The 24,209-nt window shown below is 39.9% G+C and overlaps 2 protein-coding genes across 5 annotated transcripts; both read left to right on the top strand.

Moving 5' to 3' along the window:
* Positions 1-440: 440 nt before the first annotated feature.
* Positions 441-8,419, top strand: LOC145552163 (serine--tRNA ligase, cytoplasmic). The gene is made up of 11 exons (XM_081608610.1): positions 441-661; positions 1,266-1,336; positions 1,615-1,695; positions 1,787-1,945; positions 3,443-3,586; positions 3,825-3,980; positions 5,822-6,043; positions 6,327-6,456; positions 6,536-6,693; positions 7,495-7,624; positions 7,724-8,419. Exons 1-11 carry the CDS (start codon positions 526-528, stop codon positions 7,885-7,887), a joined length of 1,551 nt encoding a protein of 516 aa, XP_081464736.1. The 5' UTR covers positions 441-525; the 3' UTR covers positions 7,888-8,419.
* A 3,205-nt stretch (positions 8,420-11,624) lies between these two features.
* On the top strand, positions 11,625-23,751 carry LOC103467055 (serine--tRNA ligase, cytoplasmic-like). Of its 4 annotated transcripts, none has more exons than XM_081608612.1 (12): positions 11,625-11,713; positions 15,541-15,693; positions 15,932-16,002; positions 16,281-16,361; positions 16,453-16,611; positions 18,280-18,423; positions 18,606-18,761; positions 21,094-21,315; positions 21,599-21,728; positions 21,808-21,965; positions 23,127-23,256; positions 23,356-23,751. In XM_081608612.1, the coding sequence occupies exons 2-12, from the start codon at positions 15,558-15,560 to the stop codon at positions 23,445-23,447; spliced, it is 1,479 nt and encodes a 492-aa protein (XP_081464738.1). In that variant the 5' UTR covers positions 11,625-11,713; positions 15,541-15,557; the 3' UTR covers positions 23,448-23,751. The 4 variants fall into 4 exon arrangements, with proteins under 4 accessions (XP_081464738.1, XP_081464740.1, XP_081464737.1 ...); XM_081608614.1 differs by lacking the exon at positions 11,625-11,713 and adding an exon at positions 12,202-12,339; XM_081608611.1 differs by lacking the exon at positions 11,625-11,713 and adding an exon at positions 14,183-14,266.
* The last annotated feature ends 458 nt before the right edge of the window (positions 23,752-24,209 follow it).

Below are 24,209 nucleotides of genomic sequence, written 5' to 3'. Positions count from 1 at the left end.
CGTATCAAAAGCTGAAATTTAGATTTTATTTAAATTCAAAAGTGCTTTAATAGACCCAGGGAAAATAAATGTTATTTTTACTCATAAAATTTTCTATGAATAGTTGTTCTAGATGCTGATGTCTGGAAGTTTGAAACACTTTCAGGTTGAAACCATTTTAAAAGCTGGTCTAGTAGTAAATAAAATAAACCCAAATAATTCATACAATTAAAAACACGTCAGAAATTCATCTTAACATGCGCAAGGATGTTGTTTGTGAAAATTCCAGTTTGATATTGGTGATATTTTATGATAATAAAGGTTGAATAAATAATTTTTGAATTTTTCAAAGCCTTTATTCAGCACCTCCTGCACCTAAAAGCCCCACAACTTTGCGCCATACCCATAAAACAATGTTTAGAAGTGCAACTTACGTGACGGCGTGGTGATGCGGAAACACCGGTCGGATCTGGCAACCCGGTTAGCAGCTGGCTCTCTGGTGCTGCTTCATTCAGTCTCTCTCTGACAGGCAGGCAACGTGGAAACATGGTGCTCGACTTGGACTTGTTTCGGACCGACAAAGGCGGTGATCCTGAAATCATCCGCGAAACTCAGAGGAAGAGGTTTAAAGACGTTGCGTTGGTGGATAAACTGGTGGCCGCTGACACGGAGTGGAGAAAATGTAAGTGCGAGAAACACCGGTACTGTTTGAGTCATGACAACTAACGTTAGCAATAAGGCTAAATTTGCTAAGGTTAGCCTCGCTCCCACAGAGAAGAGCACCTTACCAAAGCCAATTTTATGGGGAGTAAATAGATACAATATCATGAGAAGAGTTGAAATTTTCTGCTGCAGCACAGTAAACAGCTAGAAGCGGATATAAAACAAGTTTCTGTGGGTTATTCAGAAGGAAGCTAAAGCTAGCTTAGCTAGTGTAATATTAGGACTACAAATAAGCCATATGGTTACCATTCAAAAAGAAATTAAACATTATACATGAAGAGGTTTAATGGTAAACTAAATATAGAGAGATTAATCTTTTTTTAAATTAGATAAGTGTAAAATTACGTTTAATTCTGAGTAAGCTTGACAATGTGGAATCTGATGCAATCCCCGGCAGCATCAGGTCAACCTCACCCTGCAGAGCAGCTGCTGCCACTTTCTTTTTGGTTCACTTATGCATATTATAAAATGCCAAAATCCAAATCATTACTGAAGTCATGAAAGATTCTGTAGATTATCGATTTTAACACAATGCACTGACTGACTGATGTAACCTCTGACAGGCCGCTTCACTGCAGACAACCTGAACAAAGCCAAGAACCTCTGCAGCAAGAGCATCGGGGAGAAGATGAAGGTATGGATAATGCAGAACTAAATGCAGGTCCTTGCTAAAGTATTCACACGCTTTGGGTTTTCCCCAAAGTTTTCCAGGTTAAAACTGCAAACTTCACTGTGGTAAAACAACACTAAATATTTCACGCTTTTTGCGATGGCTCGTATGAAAACAGGAGTCGACCCTCAGAACTGGAAAGATTTTTGGATTAGAAGCAAAATAACAACAGAAAACACTTTTTTCTCTCTTCTGCTTTTAATATTGAATGGAGATTTTCAATCATAATTCTGTCATTGCAGAAAAAGGAACCAGTAGGAGACGATGAGTCTGTACCAGAGGAAGCCCAGAACCTGGAGGACCTAACAGCTGAAACGCTATCGGTGGATGTTATGGACACATCTGTGCATGTTCTTCTCTCTTTTTTCGCTCTATGTCTTACTTTTCTTTTTTTGACTCTCCTTCTTGGGTCAGGCGCTGACAGTAACACAGATCAAAAAGGTGCGTTTGCTTGTGGACGAGGCAGTGGAGAAAACTGACCGGGAGAGGGTGAAGCTGGAGGCGGAGAGGTTCGAGTATCTGAGGGAGATCGGCAACCTCCTGCATCCATCTGTACCGGTCAGCAATGACGAGGTAGGCAGTGGATCACACCAAATGGATCTAGTAATAATAGTGTTTAAATCTGCAGGTGCATCTTTCTCATCTATATTCATGATTTAGCACATGATGGTACCAACAAAATGAGGTGGGGAAAAGATACCTGCCAATTTAATGAAAATGCAGTAAGAGACCCTTCAACATGCAGCAACATTATGAGTGGGTCACTGGCTTGATAGACTTGGATGAGCAAAATAAGAATATATTGAAAACTGGCTGAAATGATTAACCGCGATGAATCAATTATTGAAATAATCGTCAATAATAATTCGGTAGATAAGGCTTCTGCATGTTGGTGTTCCCGCTAAAGCCTGTGGGTTTTTCCCTGACTGAGAACAATAATGCAACCTGCTAAATGTGACAGGTAGCCAATCAGAACGCGCGGTGACGTAAGAACAGAGGGGAATCCCAAACAGCTGACATGTCGTGCAACTGTGAGTCCGGTGGATATCGGAGATGATATGTGGAAATGCTTATTAAAGGTCATTATTATATATTATTATGTTTATTCAGTTAAAAATGTTAACTATGAAAAAACATAGTCACCTCTAAATCATAGTGCAGCAGATAGAGCTGCTCCCGTTGTCTTTTATCCACCGCCTTTTCTTTTTGTTACGTCTTTTATTGCTTTAAAATGACTCCACAAACTATTACTATTGTTTCTACATCGTCATCCGTGTTTGGTTATTCTAAATTCCCGTATGCTATGTTGGGGGTTTTACTGGATTATCCTCGGGAATCAAGATGTTTGTGACTGGAATCGGCTCGAGTGTGTTGCTCCTGCCTTGAGGCTGGACAAACAAACCGATCGAACCTGTTGTTCTTTCACCAGCTCTGTGGTCACAGAGGTTTGGAGAATCCGCCGACAATTCCTAAATCTTTCCGTCTAAACCAGACTTAAGACTCACAAGCTCTACTCCTCTCCTCTGGTCTCTACCACTGCCCAAACGCTCTCTTACTCTGGTCGCTGTTGTAACATTTACATATCCCTTCAAAATAAGATACAGATGCGCCCCAAAAACGAACATTTTACTTTCGTAAAAAATTTAACTCGCGATAATGACTAACGGAAGCCCTGAGCTTGTTTCTCTGCAACGGGACCGTCCCATCTGGGAGTGATGAGAAACAATAAAACCCGAAGTGTTGCTTACTGCAAGAAAATGAAGTCTCTTACTGCATTTTCTTTAAACTGGTAGACATCTTTCCCCCACTTCGATTTGTTGGTACCATCATGTGCTAAATCATGAATATAGATGAGGATGAGTAACCGAGAGAATCCGGTTAAAGGATTTACAAAATAAAAGGTCCTCCAGACTCAAATAATACATAAAACTGAAATATTTAATTATTTCTTGCGCAACCTGGTACCAATTGGTCCACGAACCGGTACCGATCCGCGGCCCGGTGGTTGGGGACCACTGAGTAGATGGAAACATTAGCTGAACACTTAGTGATTTTGTACTCTTCCATCAGGATGCAGACAACAAGGTGGAGCGTACCTGGGGCGACTGCAGCGTCCAGAAGAAGTACTCTCACGTTGACCTGGTGGTCATGATCGACGGCTTTGACGGAGAGAGAGGAGCCGTTGTGGCTGGGAGCAGAGGTTACTTTTTAAAGGTGAGCTCCTCTGTGTGTACCAAGACAGGATTGCTCTGTTCCTCCTCTACGATAAAAATGTTGCGGTAAGTTATGTGCAGACTTAATAAAATTGAAACTTAAATTTCAATTTTATTGAAATTTAAGTTATGTGCAGACATAACTTACCAAGAAGAACATTTCTGACCGAAGTTTTAATCCTTCACATGTACGTTCCTGAAGTGGCTGTTAACGTTTTGCTCTCCTGTTATGCTCCCAGGGGCCCCTGGTGTTCCTGGAGCAGGCTCTGATCAACTACGCCTTAAGAATCCTCCACAGCAAGAACTACACCATGCTGTACACGCCGTTCTTCATGAGAAAAGAGGTCATGCAGGAAGTGGCCCAGCTCAGCCAGTTTGACGAGGAACTTTATAAGGTTTGTGAATCTTGGCTGACTTCTGTAGTCTGTTTGTTTCAGTAGAGACTTCCTGTCCTGCAGGCTGTTCTTAATGGGAGATTTAAAAAACTGTTTAAAATTCAATCTGATAAATTAAACAAAAAATGGACCAGTAGGGAGATAAATTGAATCAGTTCACTGCAGTTGCAGTGGTGCCCTCTGGTGGCCATAACTAATAACTGCATTTGCTACATAAATTAGGACATTATCACTGGCTAGCTTTTTAAATAACTGATTTTTGTTAGGTTAGGTTTTAATATTCCTTTCTCAAGATGTCTGCATTCTTAAGAACTCTTAAATTAAGGCCTTAACTCCTCATGTAGCACAAATTAAGGCCTTAAAGTGCATTTTGATAGAAAATGAAGCCTAATAAAGTAACCAAGAGTAACCAAAGCTGACCAGGTTTTCTCCAAATAAAAAAATATTTTGAGTAATATTGTTTTGTTTTTAAGTCTGAGGTCCTAAACATCATGGATAGTAAGAGAAAACTAACACAATCGAAAGGTTAAAGTGTCTCTTAGATTCTCTTTAAAAAGTAAGTTGGCTATAAAAACATAAATCACAGGTCTTAAGTTTTGTCTTGGCAGGTCTATTTAATCTTGTATATTTTAAGTATTTTTGCCTGACTTTCTGTAAGACGATAGTTTAAGTCACACTCAGAGGCCTCATTGAGTTTTGAGACTCAAGACGCTTGAAGTCTACCGCTAACTAGCTGTTAATATGTCGTTGCTGGCGAGTTAGCCAGCTGATGCCAACGTGCAAATTCATCACCAGTTGACTAGACGACATTCGGATATTTTTGTTGTCTTAAATTCCATTCATATTGGATTTAAAATGACAATAAAATTCTTACATCTGACTTGGTGAAACCTCCAGAAACTCTGCTTTCATTTATGTCCCAAAATCCATATATGTATTAGAAGTAAAATATGTCACATGTATATTAAAAAAACTAAATTAAATAAGCATTTGTCTCTTCCCATTGTCTTTGAGACATGTTATGTTGACATTACTCTTTTTTGTTGTTGGAATATTTTGATTGTAGCTCTAGTTTATTTTTATTGAAATTTAAAATATCTGAGTCAGACAGTAATCTTTTCTTCCAACAGCAGGACAAAAGGAACAAGTCCTGCAATTTTTTCCCCCACGTTCCGTATTTTTCGCACTATAAGGCGCACCGGATTATAAGGCGCACCTTCAATGAATGGTCTATTTTAAAACTTTTTTCATATATAAGGTGGACCGCATTATAAGGCGCATAGAATAGACGCTACAGTAGAGGCTGGAGTTACGTTATGCATCCACTAGATGGAGCTGCACTAAAGTGAATATTAACAAAACAGTCCGACTCCGGTTGGCAAGGAGAGCCTTCCGCGACTGGGCCGGGGCGTGGCCGGACGATGGTCACCATTCTCCGTTCGCACACAGTATGTTAGTGGAGAACGTGGTGGAAAATGACCTGCAAACCACCTGACTATAGACGGTCGGTAGGTAGATAGGTCAGTCAAACTTTATTAATAGATTACAAACAAAGTGCGTACAACTATCCCAGCATGCAACGCGCGCTTCTTCTTCTACGAGCGAAAATGAAGTCAGCGGCTTCTTATCCTTAGTTGCTAGACCTGTTGTGTCTCAATATTGGTCCATATATAAGGCACACCGGATTACAAGGCGTACTGTCGGCTTTTGAGGAAATTGAAGGTTTTTAGGTGCACCTTATAGTGCGGAAAATACGGTAATCCAACAGTGAAAGCACAATGCATCTTAAATCTGTTGTAATTGTCGTCGACTTCCTGCCTCCCTTTCCACCTTTCCTCCAGGTGATCGGTAAGAGCAGCGAGAAATCAGACGACAGCTCCATCGATGAGAAGTACCTCATCGCCACCTCGGAGCAGCCAATCGCCGCCTTCCTGAGGGAAGAGTGGCTGAAGCCTGAGGACCTGCCCATCCGCTACGCCGGCTTCTCCACCTGCTTCAGGCAGGAAGTGGGCTCCCACGGAAGGGACACCCGCGGCATGTTCAGGGTGCACCAGTTCGAAAAGGTCAATGATAGAAATGCAAATCTTTAAGTCTCTGGCAGTTCTGATTTTTGGGGCAATGATTCAATTCAGAAAGTACTTTTTCCTATTCAGTCCATTTAGAGATTCTGTTTAAATTATGTGACTGAGAGGAAAAGAGAGTGCAAACCAAGGGTGTCCAAAGTGTGGCCTCTTTCACACCACATCTCCCGCGTGCAGTGGTGTAAAAATCATGTTCTACATCGACGTCGATGCAAACATCATGTGAAATGACAGCTCAGACTGATTCTGGTGTGTCTGCGTGCAGATAGAGCAGTTCGTCTACGCCTCCCCTTACGATGGAAAGTCGTGGGAGATGTTTGACGAGATGATCGGAACAGCAGAGGAGTTCTACCAGTCACTGGGAATTCCTTACCGCATCGTCAACATCGTCTCCGGTAAGGTCTCCAGCGACAGAGCCTGGAGCTGACTCGTTGGCTTCATGGAGTGTCTACTTCACGGTTGTCGTCTTTGCAGGGGCCCTGAACCACGCGGCCAGTAAGAAGCTGGACCTGGAGGCCTGGTTCCCCGGATCGGGGGCCTTCAGAGAGCTGGTCTCCTGCTCCAACTGCACAGACTACCAGGCCAGGAGGCTCCGCATCCGCTACGGACAGACCAAAAAGATGATGGATAAGGTGAGTTCCTCCCTTCTATTATACTCCCTCTTTTACTTCCTTATTTTCCTCCTTTCCTCTGTTTTGTCCTTCCTTTTATGCTTTTTCCCCCCTCATGTTCCTTCCTTTTTTCTGTTTCCTTTACTTCTTTGTGTCTCTTTCCATGTTTTTCCTTCCTTGCTTTTGCTTCTTTTTTGCTTTTTCTTTCATTTGTGCTTTCTTTGTTTTTTGCTCCTTTTTTGTTTTGTTCTTTCTTTCATGTTTTCCTGCTTTCTTTCATTTGTGCCTTTTTTAAACCTTCTACATCAGTCTATAGTTTAGATTAACTGAGCTGGTCTAAGATGTCATATTAATCCAACCATATTATCATCATGTATCTATTTAAATATGGCGACATGTATAAAGCTTATGTTTTAAAATGAGGACAAGCTAACTGCTTTTTCTCCATTAGCAGCCAACAGATGAGGATACATTAATTTATAAGAATTTCCTTAATTTGACATTTCCATTCTTAAACTGTTTTGACATAAATGACAACCAGAATGTGGGTGGTCACAACTTCCTCCATCAAGATAACCATTTAGTTGCCAGGTTTTTATTAATTTTCATTAAAAAAAAGTTGATTCTATAGTTTTAGTTCTGATTTATTTTAGACATATAGAATTTTTACTTCACATTTTCTAGACCATCTGATATTTTTAAGTTAAGCTCAGTAAGTTCTGTTATGAATGCTGCCTTGGTAACACTAGCACTTTGAGCAGTTGAACCTCTTCCAGGCAGATCAAAGTGCTGAACACTCGTCTTGCTCTTGTTTTCTTACAGGCAGAGTTTGTGCACATGTTAAATGCGACCATGTGCGCAACGACACGCGTCATGTGCGCCATCCTGGAGAACTACCAGACGGATGAAGGCATCGTCGTTCCAGAGAAGCTCAGGGAGTTCATGCCTCCTGGTAAGACTGGGCATCAACTGGACACACAGATCATGTCTCTGTTCTGGACGTAGTCCATGAGTGACTTCATTTCATTCTTTTTTATTGTCCACTTGCCAGGTTTGACAGAAATTATTAAGTTCGTTAAGCCGGCCCCCATCGATCAGGAGATGTCCAAGAAAGCAAAGAAGCAGCAGGATGGAGGGAAGAAAAAGAAGAAGATGGAAGGAGGAGACCAAAACCTCCCCAACGCCATGGAAAGCATGTCTGTCAACGACTCGTAGAACCCGTCGGCCTCCACCCACCACCAACCTCACCGCCCCAAACCCATAGAACAGTCTCTCCTGAACTGGGTTGGTTTAGACTAGAAAAGCAGGAAACGGCTATTTTCAATCGTGTTAAACATCATTTAAAGGTGACTTTCCTGTTCCGTCAGTTTCTGCCTAAACTTGGCAAGAAAAATTTCTCACAACCAGTTCATGCATTCTGATTCACATCCGTATTCATTTTCTTAGCAGTTGCTTTCTGTGATCGATTAAATTCAGATGAGCCGATAGTGTTTGGCATATGGGCAGATCTAATCATTTGTTATGCAGTTTTAACATGTTTGGCATATGTCATTAAATCCACTTGGTGTCTGTGTTGGACTTTCCTTCCTGTCATCTCATCGCAATCATCATTGCTGTTGCTGCTTCACGTCAATTATGTCTGATATTGACGAACCCTGTATGGACTTTGATTTAAAAATAAATGTATATGAATGCATGTTGATGAAATGGAACTTACTGTTCACAATAAATGCAGCGGATATGGTTATTTATGGGGGAGGTTTCTGATGTTGCCAGAGTGTTATTAGAGGCACAGTTGTCTACATCAAAGTTTACTAAAAAAAAAAAATTCGGTAAACTTTTTTTATGACACACAATTAGTTATTTTTTGCCAAAATCTTTAGTGAAAATGTGGCTATGCCATAGAAACAATGCTTTTAATTCAGGGAAATAGAAATGTTTAATTTTATGCAATTTATTCTTAAAGGTATTTCATGATATAAATAAACGATAATCGACTTCATCGTTTATCGTATGATAAACGATACGATAAATGCCCACCAATAATTCTGAGTCTCACACTGTCAAACAGGACATGTTGCAAACATTAAAATATCTCCACTCTTTGAATCTTGTCTGTATTATCTGCAGTAACTCCAGCAAAATATTTTATTTTTCATAATGTGGAAGGATGTGCTCTGCTCCATTCAGACAAATATATGACCTTATAGAAACAGTGTTTTGGTTAAAAACTTAAACCAGACATTTTGAGTCTTGGATATGCAAAACTGAGAGGCATTCCCTAGAGACGTATTGGTCAAACCCCAAAAATACACTATAGTTAGGGGTTGCCATGCAACAAAACGTAGGAAAACCGTAACTACTATGAATATCTTTGTGAGGCACTTGAATACGCATGTCTTCACAGGTGTGTCTGGACCTTTGGGACTATCTGAGCATTGCCGAGGAGGGAATTATGGCCTGGTACTGTCGGCAGATCCGGGAGAGTGACTTTGTTCTGGTGATCTGTTCTCCGGGACTCAGGCAGAGATACGATCCAGAGGTGACTTACGACGACAGTGTGGATTTAATGTCGAACGCCTTTTTTCCGCATCCACCTGAATAATGTGTAGTTGCGCCACTGGAGAAGATGAAGGTATGGATAATGCAGAACTAAATGCAGGTCCTTGCTAAAGTATTCACACGCTTTGGGTTTTCCCCAAAGTTTTCCAGGTTAAAACTGCAAACTTCACTGTGGTAAAACAACACTAAATATTTCACGCTTTTTGCGATGGCTCGTATGAAAACAGGAGTCGACCCTCAGAACTGGAAAGATTTTTGGATTAGAAGCAAAATAACAACAGAAAACACTTTTTTCTCTCTTCTGCTTTTAATATTGAATGGAGATTTTCAATCATAATTCTGTCATTGCAGAAAAAGGAACCAGTAGGAGACGATGAGTCTGTACCAGAGGAAGCCCAGAACCTGGAGGACCTAACAGCTGAAACGCTATCGGTGGATGTTATGGACACATCTATGCATGTTCTCCTCTCTTTTTTCGCTCTATGTCTTACTTTTCTTTTTTTGACTCTCCTTCTTGGGTCAGGCGCTGACAGTAACACAGATCAAAAAGGTGCATTTGCTTGTGGACGAGGCAGTGGAGAAAACTGACCGGGAGAGGGTGAAGCTGGAGGCGGAGAGGTTCGAGTATCTGAGGGAGATCGGCAACCTCCTGCATCCATCTGTACCGGTCAGCAATGACGAGGTAGGCAGTGGATCACACCAAATGGATCTAGTAATAATAGTGTTTAAATCTGCAGGTGCATCTTTCTCATCTATATTCATGATTTAGCACATGATGGTACCAACAAAATGAGGTGGGGAAAAGATACCTGCCAATTTAATGAAAATGCAGTAAGAGACCCTTCAACATGCAGCAACATTATGAGTGGGTCACTGGCTTGATAGACTTGGATGAGCAAAATAAGAATATATTGTAAACTGGCTGATATGATTAATTGTGACAAATCAATTATTGAAATAATCGTCAACTAGAAAATGCTGCAACAAGCTTTACAGAAGATACACCTGCATCCACAGGCTGTTCCACTCATCCAATAGGAGAGATGTCTCTTTCTCTTCATAAAGACACATAAACAAAGCCAACTTTAACTTTGACTTTCAGATGCACCTGCATAAACATGCTAAGGCACACATCAGCCTTTCCTGTGATGGAGAAAACATAAACAAAGGCTGCTTGGCTTTGACTCTTCAAATCACACACACGCACACATACACACACACCTACAGGTCAATTATTTTCTCAATCGCATCCACACCACTCCTTTACATATTGCCAACACACCAAAACTATTTTTGTGGTGTTCAGTCTTTTTATTGCCATATATTTTGATTTTGGAAGGTAATGGAACCATTTAACCATTGAATCTGTGGTAATATTAGGAGGGGTCACCACAAAAACAATTATTTATTGTATATTGAAGACAGAAGCTTAGATTAGTTTGGTTTTAATGGGAAAGTTATTTTTAAATGGTAGGATAAGTGTCCATTGAAAATATGTGGTTATAATGGGAGCTATAACTACACTTCAAGACCAAGATCGGTCTTGAAGTGTACACAAAGTGCATATCTATATTGTTCCACATACCTTGCAATAAAAGGGACAAAGAGAGTTTAAAAAGGACATTAAACAGTCCTGGCCAAGTTTCATAGAATTAACCTTTAATCTCACTGAGTTATTGAGAGTGAAAAAAGCAGTAAGACAGGATGTCAGCCAAGGTGTCCAAAGGGCTATTAGGTAGTGTACTGAAAACATCAGAAGAGGAAGTTTACAGTACATCACAAACTGATTGACTGAAAACAGCAAATCAGTATCTGTTTACAGGTAATATACACTGATTTACTGCCAACAGTAAATCAGTGTATATTCTTTGGAGAATTGAGATCCTTACCTTAACTTACCTTTCCTTGACTGACATTTTAAAAAAAAAGCCAATATTTCCAAATTTAGATAAAAGATACATACAACTTGGCTGTGATATGCTTAGCCTTCCTGTTATCTGCTGACTCTCCTGCTCTCTCTCTCTCTTGTAACAGAAGTGAGATTTTAGCTGACATAGCTTCCTTACGCTGACTTAATGTCTCCCATAAAATCAGCGTAAACTCTTCTCTGGAGAGTAGCCATTTCCAGCTACTGAAGAGTTTAGGTACGCATTAAAAGATAGTATGAATTTTAAACTTCCAACTTGCTAAGTCACTGCCCATCAGGCTGAAAGTTGTCTAATTTCAGTCAGAGCATCACTACTATAACCTCACTGTTACATTTCGATTGGACAAAATGTAATAAATGGATAGGAGCATTAGCTGAACACTTGGTGATTTTGAACTCTTCCATCAGGATGCAGACAACAAGGTGGAGCGTACCTGGGGCGACTGCAGCGTCCAGAAGAAGTACTCTCACGTTGACCTGGTGGTCATGATCGACGGCTTTGACGGAGAGAGAGGAGCCGTTGTGGCTGGGAGCAGAGGTTACTTTTTAAAGGTGAGCTCCATCTTTCCGTTTTTGAGAATCGAAACCACAAAAAAATAAAAAAAAAAAAAAAAATAATAAAAAAAAAAAAATATATATATATATATATATATATATATATATATATATATATATATATATATATATAATATATATATGACATATATATAATATATATGACATATATATATTTATTTATTATTATTATTAGTTTCACGCAAAAACGTGAAGAAAGTGTGACAACTTTGCCGAAGCATGTTATTTGAGCTTTCACGGTGTCCGTAGTTCCCCAGATAAGCGCGCCGAACAAGCACGTGCTTGCTACGCGCGTGTTTTCTCAGTGCTCATCACGAGCACGCGCGTATTTTGCCAGGTGCGTGACGAGCGCAGGGGGAACCGTATCTGATGGGGAAACGCGCGCGGATTAACTAACCACCCCTCAGCTTCTAGTGAACAGCCAATCAGCATTCAGTATTCAAACGAGCCTTTCGCGAGCGAGGTCCCGCTCCCTGCTAGCCAAACTGCTTGCCATAGATGGCGACTTTCTCTGTCAAGTTGTCTAAATCTTAAATGTTCAGGAAAGGAACACAATGTTTTGCTAACACTACAACTACAAAACAAGCCCCAAAGTTTCACAGGTCAGTAAAAGGTTTTAATTAAAAATAAAAATATCTAGAGTTGGAAGTAGGTCAGTTATGTTCGCTTGACTTAAACAACCTTAGCATGTTGTGCTGCGCAGTTCGGTGTGTTTCGGTTCAGTTTATAAGGCGACCCTCACACCAACCCTGTGACAGAGCATCTGTCGAGCAAGTTTTTAATTATGAACCCCGCTCCCCGCAGTGTTTACTTATAATAATCGCAAAATAAACATTTTGCGATCTTCTTTCATTTTCAAAGAAAATGAAAGATGAACTAGGTGAGTTCCTGAGACAGTTCGAATTGTGTAAAAATTTTAATAATTCATCAAAGGGAAACTGCAAACTTCTGCAAATGCTACCGGAATAGGTGCGTTGCGTGGCGCAGTGGTTAGCGCAGCGCGGTGCCCCTGTTACGTCAATCCGCGTTTCCCCATCAGATACGGTTCCCCCTGCGTCTTCTTGCCGCTCCGCCCCGCCCACGCGGCAAAATACGCGCGTGCTCGTGGTGAGCACTGAGAAAGCACGCGCATAGGGAACTACGGCCACCGTGAAAGCTCAAGCAACATGTTTCGGCAAAGTTGTCACTTTCTTCACGTTTTAGCGGGAAACTAATTATAATAACAATAACAACAATAATAACACTAGTAATAATAATAATAATAATAAATAATAATAGTGATGATAAATACAAAAATGTCACATAGATATTATAATTATTATATATATATTTATGAAATAAAAACGGCAATGTATTTTAATGCTCGATATTACCCATCAGATACCGTTTCCCTTGTTTTACAGTCGGGGAACGGTATCTGATGGTCATATTTCATCCATCAGATACCGTTCCCCCTATGTTAAAATCACCCATCAGATACCGTTCCCCTTGTTTTACAGTGGGGGAACGGTATCTGATGGCCATATTTCACCCATCAGATACCGTTCCCCTTGTTTTACAGTGGGGGAACGGTATCTGATGGGTAATATTAAGCATTAAAATGCATTGCCCTGTTTTTATATATATATACATTTATAATAATTATAATATATGTGACATATATGTATTTATCATTATTATTTTTTTTTATTGTTATTGTTATTAGTATTATTACTATTGGTTTCCCGCAAAAACGTGAAGAAATAGACAACTTTGCCGAAACACTGTTTGAGCTTTCACGGTGTCCGTAGTTCCCAACGCGCGTGCTTTCTTGGTGCTCATCACGAGCACGCGCGTATTTTGCCGCGTGGGCGGGGCGGAGCGGCAAGAAGACGCAAGGGGAACCGTATCTGATGGGGAAACGCGGATTGACGTAACACCGGCAGTTACCTGAAGATAAACAACATCACAGAGGAAGGTTACACCGGCGTCCCAAAGGGAGCTGCTTTCCAAATGTATCTAATCAAGTTTTGATGCCCATGCTGTGATTCTCTGTCTGACTTTTGAAATATAGCAAAGAGTGATTTAGTATCAGCAGACAACTATTCTACACGTCATGTTGAACTGCTTTTATGAGTTGTTTAATTGACTAAATAAAATAGCCTGTAGAGGACAATAGTCATTTGCATTTTGACACTTTACACCGGTGATTCTGTGGTGCATTCAGAGAGGGTGCATTCAGTTTAAACTTCTGTCCAGGGTAGGAGTGTCTGACTGGACTACAGACTAATGCACATACTGTATATGGGATGGACAAGGCTGTAACAAAAAAAAATAACGTCAAATATAATTTATATTGACGGCGATAGCCCATTGGTTGATTTTATTGACGGACATTGGGCTTATCCAATGAAATCCCTCAGTTTTCCTATGCCCGCCCCTCTCCACCGAGGTTATAAATATCGACATTCAGGTAACCGTAGTGAGAAAAGTCAGCGGATAGGAGACGAGGCGGCCTGAAAAACTACGACAACAAAAGTTAAAAAGCGCGTAAGTCCATAAAGAAAAATGTCTCAAACTAAATGATTGCAAGAATATTAGGGTTGTGGTTGTGTAGTTAAAGTTTGCTGTTAGTAATTACTTCAAATGAACTTATAAACTTCTGTTAAGGTGTCCATGCTTTATGTTAAATTAGTACGTACGGTAAATTGGTTTTCATACTCATTGTATGTGACTCATTTGCTTGTACCGGTGGGGTTTGTAATTGAAAGAAGAAAAAAAAAATACTGGTGAAACGTCTAAGTGGCTGGTAAAAATTGTTCTCCTCCAGCCACGGTGGCTGGTGGAAATTTATTTTTAATTTCCACCCCTGATTACTCTACGTATTCTTGGAAGCGAAATGAAAGATTAGGAATGCAAAGGATAAGCAACTATTATGACATTTTAATGTTTTTTTTTTAATATGCATAACTTCTTCCTCTTATCCCTTTTTGTCAGTATCTCTAATGAATTATCACTGTCTAGTCCTAAAATACGAAGAAAGGGATATGATGTAACATTTTATATAACTTGTACATTTCTGCTTAAGAAAATGTTTCTTTTAGAAATGTGGGCTAAAAAAATTATTGATGTCAGCAAACTGTCCATACTGTACATGTGAACATTATCAATGAAAACTCCACTCTGATATTGATGCTGTGTGTGGTAAAGATTCAGTTCGGCTTTAGTGTTGATTTAAAAATAGTTGAAGGAGGAGAGTGTGAAGAGTTATTCAAATATGTTCCAGGTGAGTAATCTTACAAATAAATATGCATCACGTATCAAAAGCTGAAATTTAGTTTTTCTTTAAATTCAAAAGTGCTTTATTAGACCCAAGAAAATGAAATGTTATTTTTATTCATACAGTTTTCTATGAATAGTTGTTCTAGATGCTGATGTCTGGAAGTTTGAAACACTTTCAGGTTGAAACCATTTTAAAAGCTGGTCTAGTAGTAAATAAAATAAACCCAAGTAATTCATACAATTAAAAACACGTCAGAAATTCATCTTAACATGCGCAAGGATGTTGTTTGTGAAAATTCCAGTTTGATATTGGTGATATTTTATGATAATAAAGGTTGAATAAATAATTTTTGAATTTTTCAAAGCCTTTATTCAGCACCTCCTGCACCTAAAAGCCCCACAACTTTGCGCCATACCCATAAAACAATGTTTAGAAGTGCAACTTACGTGACGACGTGGTGATGCGGAAACACCGGTCGGATCTGGCAACCCGGTTAGCAGCTGGCTCTCTGGTGCTGCTTCATTCAGTCTCTCTCTGACAGGCAGGCAGCGTGGAAACATGGTGCTCGACTTGGACTTGTTTCGGACCGACAAAGGCGGTGATCCTGAAATCATCCGCGAAACTCAGAGGAAGAGGTTTAAGGACGTTGCGTTGGTGGATAAACTGGTGGCCGCTGACACGGAGTGGAGAAAATGTAAGTGCGAAAAACACTGGTGCTGTTTGAGTCATGACAACTAACGTTAGCAGAGCAGCTACTGACTATTTCATTTGGTTCAGCATAACACTGATATTTATGCATAAAATAAAATTCCAAATGTAATAAATAAAATTCCAAATGTAATATTTAAAAAATTCTTACTAATGTCATGAAAGATTTTATAGATTACAGAATTTTCCACAATGCACTGACTGACTGATGTAACCTCTGACAGGCCGCTTCACTGCAGACAACCTGAACAAAGCCAAGAACCTCTGCAGCAAGAGCATCGGGGAGAAGATGAAGGTATGGATAATGCAGAACTAAATGCAGGTCCTTGCTAAAGTATTCACACGCTTTGGGTTTTCCCCAAAGTTTTCCAGGTTAAAACTGCAAACTTCACTGTGGTAAAACAACACTAAATATTTCACGCTTTTTGCGATGGCTCGTATGAAAACAGGAGTCGACCCTCAGAACTGGAAAGATTTTTGGATTAGAAGCAAAATAACAACAGAAAACACTTTTTTCTCTCTTCTGCTTTTAATATTGAATGGAGATTTTCAATCATAATTCTGTCATTGCAGAAAAAGGAACCAGTAGGAGACGATGAGTCTGTACCAGAGGAAGCCCAGAACCTGGAGGACCTAACAGCTGAAACGCTATCGGTGGATGTTATGGACACATCTATGCATGTTCTCCTCTCTTTTTTCGCTCTATGTCTTACTTTTCTTTTTTTGACTCTCCTTCTTGGGTCAGGCGCTGACAGTAACACAGATCAAAAAGGTGCATTTGCTTGTGGACGAGGCAGTGGAGAAAACTGACCGGGAGATAATGAAACTGGAGGCGGAGAGGTTCGAGTATCTGAGGGAGATCGGCAACCTCCTGCATCCGTCTGTACCGGTCAGCAATGACGAGGTAGGCAGTGGATCACACCAAATGGATCTAGTAATAATAGTGTTTAAATCTGCAGGTGCATCTTTCTCATCTATATTCTCATCTATACATGATGGTACCAACAAAATGAGGTGGGGAAAAGATACCTGCCAATTTAATGAAATGCAGTAAGAGACCCTTCAACATGCAGCAACATTATGAGTGGGTCACTGGCTTGATAGAATTTTAACGAGCACAATAAGAATATATGGTAAACTGGCTGAAATGATTAATTGTGACAAATCAATTATTGAAATAATCGTCAACTAGAAAATGCTGCAACAAGCTTTACAGAAGATACACCTGCATCCACAGGCTGTTCCACTCATCCAATAGGAGAGATGTCTCTTTCTCTTCATAAAGACACATAAACAAAGCCAACTTTAACTTTGACTTTCAGATGCACCTGCATAAACATGCTAAGGCACACATCAGCCTTTCCTGTGATGGAGAAAACATAAACAAAGGCTGCTTGGCTTTGACTCTTCAAATCACACACACGCACACCCACACACACCCACACACACACACACACACCTACAGGTCAATTATTTTCTCAATCGCATCCACACCACTCCTTTACATATTGCCAACACACCAAAACTATTTTTGTGGTGTTCAGTCTTTTTATTGCCATATATTTTGATTTTGGAAGGTAATGGAACCATTTAACCATTGAATCTGTGGTAATATTAGGAGGGGTCACCACAAAAACAATTATTTATTGTATATTGAAGACAGAAGCTTAGATTAGTTTGGTTTTAATGGGAAAGTTATTTTTAGATGGTAGGATAAGTGTCCATTGAAAATATGTGGTTATAATGGGAGCTATAACCACAGTTCAAGACCAAGATCGGTCTTGAAGTGTACACAAAGTGCATATCTATATTGTTCCACATACCTTGCAATAAAAGGGACAAAGAGAGTTTAAAAAGGACATTAAACAGTCCTGGCCAAGTTTCATAGAATTAACCTTTAATCTCACTGAGTTATTGAGAGTGAAAAAAGCAGTAAGACAGGATGTCAGCCAAGGTGTCCAAAGGGCTATTAGGTAGTGTACTGAAAACATCAGAAGAGGAAGTTTACAGTACATCACATACTGATTGACTGAAAACAGCAAATCAGTATCTGTTTACAGGTAATATACACTGATTTACTGCCAACAGTAAATCAGTGTATATTCTTTGGAGAATTGAGATCCTTACCTTAACTTGCCTTTCCTTGACTGACATTTTAAAAAAATGCCACTATTTTCAAATTTAGATAAAAGATACATACAACTTGGTTGTGATATGCTTAGCCTTCCTGTTATCTGCTGACTCTCCTGCTCTCTCTCTCTCTTGTAACAGAAGTGAGATTTTAGCTGACATAGCTTCCTTACGCTGACTTAATGTCTCCCATAAAATCAGCGTAAACTCTTCTCTGGAGAGTAGCCATTTCCAGCTACTGAAGAGTTTAGGTACGCATTAAAAGATAGTATGATTTTTAAACTTCCAACTTGCTAAGTCACTGCCCTTCAGGCTGAAAGTTGTCTAATTTCAGTCAGAGCATCACTACTATAACCTCACTGTTACATTTCGATTGGACAAAATGTAATAGATGGATAGGAGCATTAGCTGAACACTTGGTGATTTTGAACTCTTCCATCAGGATGCAGACAACAAGGTGGAGCGTACCTGGGGCGACTGCAGCGTCCAGAAGAAGTACTCTCACGTTGACCTGGTGGTCATGATCGACGGCTTTGACGGAGAGAGAGGAGCCGTTGTGGCTGGGAGCAGAGGTTACTTTTTAAAGGTGAGCTCCTCTGTGTGTGCCAAGACAGGATTGCTCTGTTCCTCTTCCACAATAAAAATGCTGCGGCCCCAACTGTGCAGACATAACTTACCAAGAAGAACATTTCTGACCGAAGTTTTAATCCTTCACATGTACGTTCCTGAAGTGGCTGTTAACGTTTTGCTCTCCTGTTATGCTCCCAGGGGCCCCTGGTGTTCCTGGAGCAGGCTCTGATCAACTACTCCTTAAGAATCCTCCACAGCAAGAACTACATCGTTCTATACACGCCGTTCTTCATGAGAAAAGAGGTCATGCAGGAAGTGGCCCAGCTCAGCCAGTTTGACGAGGAACTTTATAAGGTTTGTGAATCTTGGCTGACTTCTGTAGTCTGTTTGTTTCAGTAGAGACTTCCTGTCCTGCAGGCTGTTCTTAATGGGAGATTAAAAAAACTGTTTAAAATTCAATCTGATGAACAAAAAACGGACCAGTAGGGAGACGTTTTTACCGTTGATGAAACTAGTGCACTACAGTTACAGTGGTGCCCTCTGGTGGCCATAATTAATAACTGCATTTTCTACATAAATTATAACATCACCGGCTAGCTTTTTTAATAACTGTGATTTTTACTCTATGTATATATATTCTATGTATATAATGAAAATGGTTCATTTTACACATTTGCAGCCCCCCCTGGGTCTATTTGTTACATCGATACTGTTCGGGTCAATTTGACCCAGCAGTCAAGTTGAAGGGTAAAAAGGTTAAAAAAATGTCCAATTCTATTTGTTTCCTTGCACCTATGAGACATATTTTACCACACACAATCACCACACCACACATGCATGCACACACACACCCACACACCTAAACACGCACACAAACCCACTCTTTCACTATTCTCTTTACTTCACTAGGAAGCTGCCAGAAAGCAGGTGGTCATACAACTTTTGACAGGAACCTTTTCGGTTCCCCTGGACAAACTCCACCCACACTGAGTGGACACTCAGTAGAAGTGGGGAGGGGGGGGGGGGACATAAATACTCTCTGTAAGGGAGTCCTAAACACATTACACACTGAAGGTACATGTAATATTGTCACTGTCAGAGATCAGGAAATGAGCCACAGGGAAATAAAAAGATGACAACCCTGGAAGTGCTGGAACTTCTTGTTGATCATTCCAGGGTCGAGTAGGATGGCAGAAACTCACATTACAGACATCAAGTCAGTCTTTGAGCTACTCAGGCCTAGTGCAATACAGGAAATCATTGTTGAAATGACAAATCTAAAAGGAAGGTGAGTTTTTGGAGAGAACTGAAAGGAGCTGGACCAGATGCATTTATATGCATATTTGAAGGTCCTCATTCTGACCAGAGTTTTCAAGTCAAAGAATGAATCAACAGCCAGTCTAAGGGATGCAGAGACAGACATGGTAATATTTTGGGCCATAATGTTTCTGGAGACTTTTCTCCAGAGTAATCTGAATTGATTTGAAAATTGATGGACAAGACAAACTAGCAACTAATAGAAGAGTGTGGAACATGTGGGTTGTAACTTCCCCTGTTCTATAACCCAGGCCCTAATGTCACAGTGGCATTCATAAATATCACCGCTGGCATTCAGAGGTCGCTAGTCATTTATGCAATATATGCCTTCCACACCAGCTAAATATGGCATAAAAATCTGGGCAGCATGTGATGAAAAACCCAGTTATGTTTTGGACATGCAGGTTTAAACTGGAAATGCAGCTGGAGGATCATCTTCAGGACTCATTTGTAATCAGCGCGTCAATTTGACCCAGAGCAGAATAGTGTCTCAAGTTCAATTATAAACATCACCCCTTCAAAAAGAAAAAAAAATCTAAATGTAATATAAAATTTTTTTTACAAAAAATCACTTTCAAGGATAGTTAGTGTAATTTTGTGTTTAGGTTTTTTCAGTGGGCATAAAAAATGTAAATCACATTTTACATTTGTAAATGTAAATTTGAATATAAATTTACTCATTTATATTCAAATGAGTAAATTGACGTCATTAATCCTTTATTTGTGAGAATTAAAAAACCATCATTGCACAAATATTGATTGAAATGGTTAGTATTGGTATTAACAATCAGATACAAAAAAGTTTTGGAGGATTTTTTTGGTTTCTGACACTATAGCATGACTAAACACTCTCCGGGTCAAATTGACCCACGAACATTATTGCTGTACCTCAGAAACGAACATAACAGGAGGGTTAAGTCCTCATGTAGCACAAATTAAGGCCTTAAAGTGCATTTTGATAGAAAATGAAGCCTAATAAAGAAACCAAGGTAACCAAAGCTGACCAGGTTTTCTCCAAATAGAAAAATATTTTGAGTAATAAATTTTTGCTTTTAAGGCTGAGGTTCTAAACATCATGGATAGTAAGAGAAAACTAACACAATCGGAAGGTTAAAGTGTCTCTTAGATGCGCTTAAAAAAGTAAGTTGGGCTATAAAACCAGAAAACACAGGTCTTAAGTTTTGTCTTGGCAGGTCTATTTAATCTTGTATATTCTAAGTATTTTTGCCTGACTTTCTTCCAACAGCAGGACAAAAGAAACAAATCCTGCAATTTTTCCCCCACTTAATCCATCAGTGAAAGCACAATGCATCTTAAATCTGTTGTAATTGTCGTCGACTTCCTGCCTCCCTTTCCACCTTTCCTCCAGGTGATCGGTAAGAGCAGCGAGAAATCAGACGACAGCTCCATCGATGAGAAGTACCTCATCGCCACCTCGGAGCAGCCAATCGCCGCCTTCCTGAGGGAAGAGTGGCTGAAGCCTGAGGACCTGCCCATCCGCTACGCCGGCTTCTCCACCTGCTTCAGGCAGGAAGTGGGCTCCCACGGAAGGGACACCCGCGGCATGTTCAGGGTGCACCAGTTCGAAAAGGTCAATGATAGAAATGCAAATCTTTAAGTCTCTGGCAGTTCTGATTTTTGGGGCAATGATTCAATTCAGAAAGTACTTTTTCCTATTGAGGCCATTTAGAGATTCTGTTTAAATTATGTGACTGAGAGGAAAAGAGAGTGCAAACCAATCGTGTTCAAAGTGTGGCCTTTTTCACACCACATCTCCCGCGTGCAGTGGTGTAAAAATCATGTTCTACATCGACGTCGATGCAAACATCATGTGAAATGACAGCTCAGACTGATTCTGGTGTGTCTGCGTGCAGATAGAGCAGTTCGTCTACGCCTCCCCTTACGATGGAAAGTCGTGGGAGATGTTTGACGAGATGATCGGAACAGCAGAGGAGTTCTACCAGTCACTGGGAATTCCTTACCGCATCATCAACATCGTCTCCGGTAAGGTCTCCAGCGGCAGAGCCTGGAGCTGACTCGTTGGCTTCATGGAGTGTCTACTTCACGGTTGTCGTCTTTGCAGGTTCCCTGAACCACGCGGCCAGTAAGAAGCTGGACCTGGAGGCCTGGTTCCCCGGATCGGGGGCCTTCAGAGAGCTGGTCTCCTGCTCCAACTGCACAGACTACCAGGCCAGGAGGCTCCGCATCCGCTACGGACAGACCAAAAAGATGATGGATAAGGTGAGTGCTCGGGTTCAGCACAGCACACACGGTTTGGATTGTTTCACGTAAATAGCATTTTTTTAGGTTTTCCTTCAAGTTCTATAACAACGTTAAATTACCTAGATCCTTCTGGCTAGCAAAGAAGAGCAATAATGTCTCTGGTTGCAAATATGTTCAACTAGTTTATAAGAAATCTATAAAAAAACTCTGGGTGTCATTCTATTGGAAGGAAAAAGACGTGATTGACAGATCATGGAAAATAATTATTTAGAAAAAAGGCACAACTTCTGTTAAATCAGTTAAAGTTGCTGTCTGCAGATCTGGATTAATATGGAGAAAGAAAATAAGATTAAGGAGAAAAGTTTGTTTTTCCTGATCTAATTTCCTCCCTTCTATTATACTCCCTCTTTTACTTCCTTATTTTCCTCCTTTCCTCTGTTTTGTCCTTCCTTTTATGCTTTTTCCCCCCTCATGTTCCTTCCTTTTTTCTGTTTCCTTTACTTCTTTGTGTCTCTTTCCATGTTTTTCCTTCCTTGCTTTTCCTTATTTTTTGCTTTTTCTATCATTTGTGCTTTCTTTGTTTTTTGCTCCTTTTTTGTTTTGTTCTTTCTTTCATGTTTTCCTGCTTTCTTTCATTTGTGCCTTTTTTAAACCTTCTACATCAGTCTATAGTTTAGATTAACTGAGCTGGTCTAAGATGTCATATTAATCCAACCATATTATCATCATGTATCTATTTAAATATGGCGACATGTATAAAGCTTATGTTTTAAAATGAGGACAAGCTAACTGCTTTTTCTCCATTAGCAGCCAACAGATGAGGATACATTAATTTATAAGAATTTCCTTAAGTTTTGACATTTCCATTCTTAAACTGTTTTGACATAAATGACAACCAGAATGTGGGTGGTCACAACTTCCTCCATCAAGACAACCATTTAGTTGCCAGGTTTTTATTAATTTTCATAAAAAAAAGTTGATTCTATAGTTTTAGTTCTGATTTATTTTAGACATATAGAATTTTTACTTCACATTTTCTAGACCATCTGATATTTTTAAGTTAAGCTCAGTAAGTTCTGTTATGAATGCTGCCTTGGTAACACTAGCACTTTGAGCAGTTGAACCTCTTCCAGGCAGATCAAAGTGCTGAACACTCGTCTTGCTCTTGTGTTCTTACAGGCAGAGTTTGTGCACATGTTAAATGCGACCATGTGCGCAACGACACGCGTCATGTGCGCCATCCTGGAGAACTACCAGACGGATGAAGGCATCGTCGTTCCAGAGAAGCTCAGGGATTTCATGCCTCCTGGTAAGACTGGGCATCAACTGGACACACAGATCATGTCTCTGTTCTGGACGCAGTCCATGAGTGACTTCATTTCATTCTTTTTTATTGTCCACCTGCCAGGTTTGACAGAAATCATTAAGTTCGTTCAGCCGGCCCCCATCGATCAGGAGATGTCCAAGGGAGACTTTCCTGTTCCGTCAGTCTCTGCCTAAACTTAGCAGGAAAAACTTCTCACAACTGATTCACATCCATATTCATTTTCTTAGCAGTTACTTTCTGTGATCGATTAAATTCAGATGAGCCGATAGTGTTTGGCATATGGACAGATCTAATCATTTGTTATGCAGTTTTAACATGTTTGGCATATGTCATTAAATCCACTTGGTGTCTGTGTTGGACTTTCCTTCCTGTCATCTCATCGCAATCATCATTGCTGTTGCTGCTTCACGTCAATTATGTCTGATATTGACGAACCCTGTATGGACTTTGATTTAAAAATAAATGTATATGAATGCATGTTGATGAAATGTTACTGTTCACAATAAATGCAGCGGATATGGTTATTTATGGGGGAGGTTTCTGATGTTGCCAGAGTGTTATTAGAGGCACAGTTGTCTACAACATCAAAGTTTACTAAAAAATTAATAATAATTTCTTATGACACAAAAATAGTTATTTTTTGCCAAAATCTTTAGTGAAAATGTGGCTTTGCCATAGAAACACCGCTTTTAATTTAAGGACATAGAATGTTTTTAATTTTATGCAATTTATCTTAATTTTTGTTATTTGGGGCTGGAGGTTCTACACTGTAATAATGCACCTTGTGCTCATCAAACAGAAACGCCACTGATGAAAGTGACAGTAGAAATATTTTCACTTGTAGAGTCATTAATGGTAATGATTGATCGTTCTGTGTTCCTGCAGTTCCACAAGGCTCAGTTCTTAGGCCAATACTTTTATAAATCTTTTTGCTC

Source organism: Poecilia reticulata, chromosome 7 (genome assembly GCF_904066995.2).
Source record: "Poecilia reticulata chromosome 7, P_reticulata-male-v2, whole genome shotgun sequence".
In the NCBI taxonomy this organism is placed as follows: Eukaryota; Metazoa; Chordata; class Actinopteri; order Cyprinodontiformes; family Poeciliidae; genus Poecilia; species Poecilia reticulata.
This window is presented reverse-complemented; position numbering and strand designations above follow the sequence as displayed.

What these genes read in the sequence shown, in the direction of transcription:
- LOC103467055 (XM_081608612.1), top strand. Translation starts at nt 15,558, where the DNA reads ATGGTGCTCGACTTGGACTTGTTTCGGACCGACAAAGGCGGTGATCCT. An exon ending in TAACAGCTGAAACGCTATCG is followed by an intron (nt 16,362 to 16,452) that starts GTGGATGTTATG and finishes TTCTTGGGTCAG; the next exon opens with GCGCTGACAGTAACACAGAT. An exon ending in CAGGGATTTCATGCCTCCTG is followed by an intron (nt 23,257 to 23,355) that starts GTAAGACTGGGC and finishes TCCACCTGCCAG; the next exon opens with GTTTGACAGAAATCATTAAG.
- LOC145552163 (XM_081608610.1), top strand. Translation starts at nt 526, where the DNA reads ATGGTGCTCGACTTGGACTTGTTTCGGACCGACAAAGGCGGTGATCCT. An exon ending in GCAGAGGTTACTTTTTAAAG is followed by an intron (nt 3,587 to 3,824) that starts GTGAGCTCCTCT and finishes TTATGCTCCCAG; the next exon opens with GGGCCCCTGGTGTTCCTGGA. An exon ending in CATCGTCAACATCGTCTCCG is followed by an intron (nt 6,457 to 6,535) that starts GTAAGGTCTCCA and finishes TCGTCTTTGCAG; the next exon opens with GGGCCCTGAACCACGCGGCC.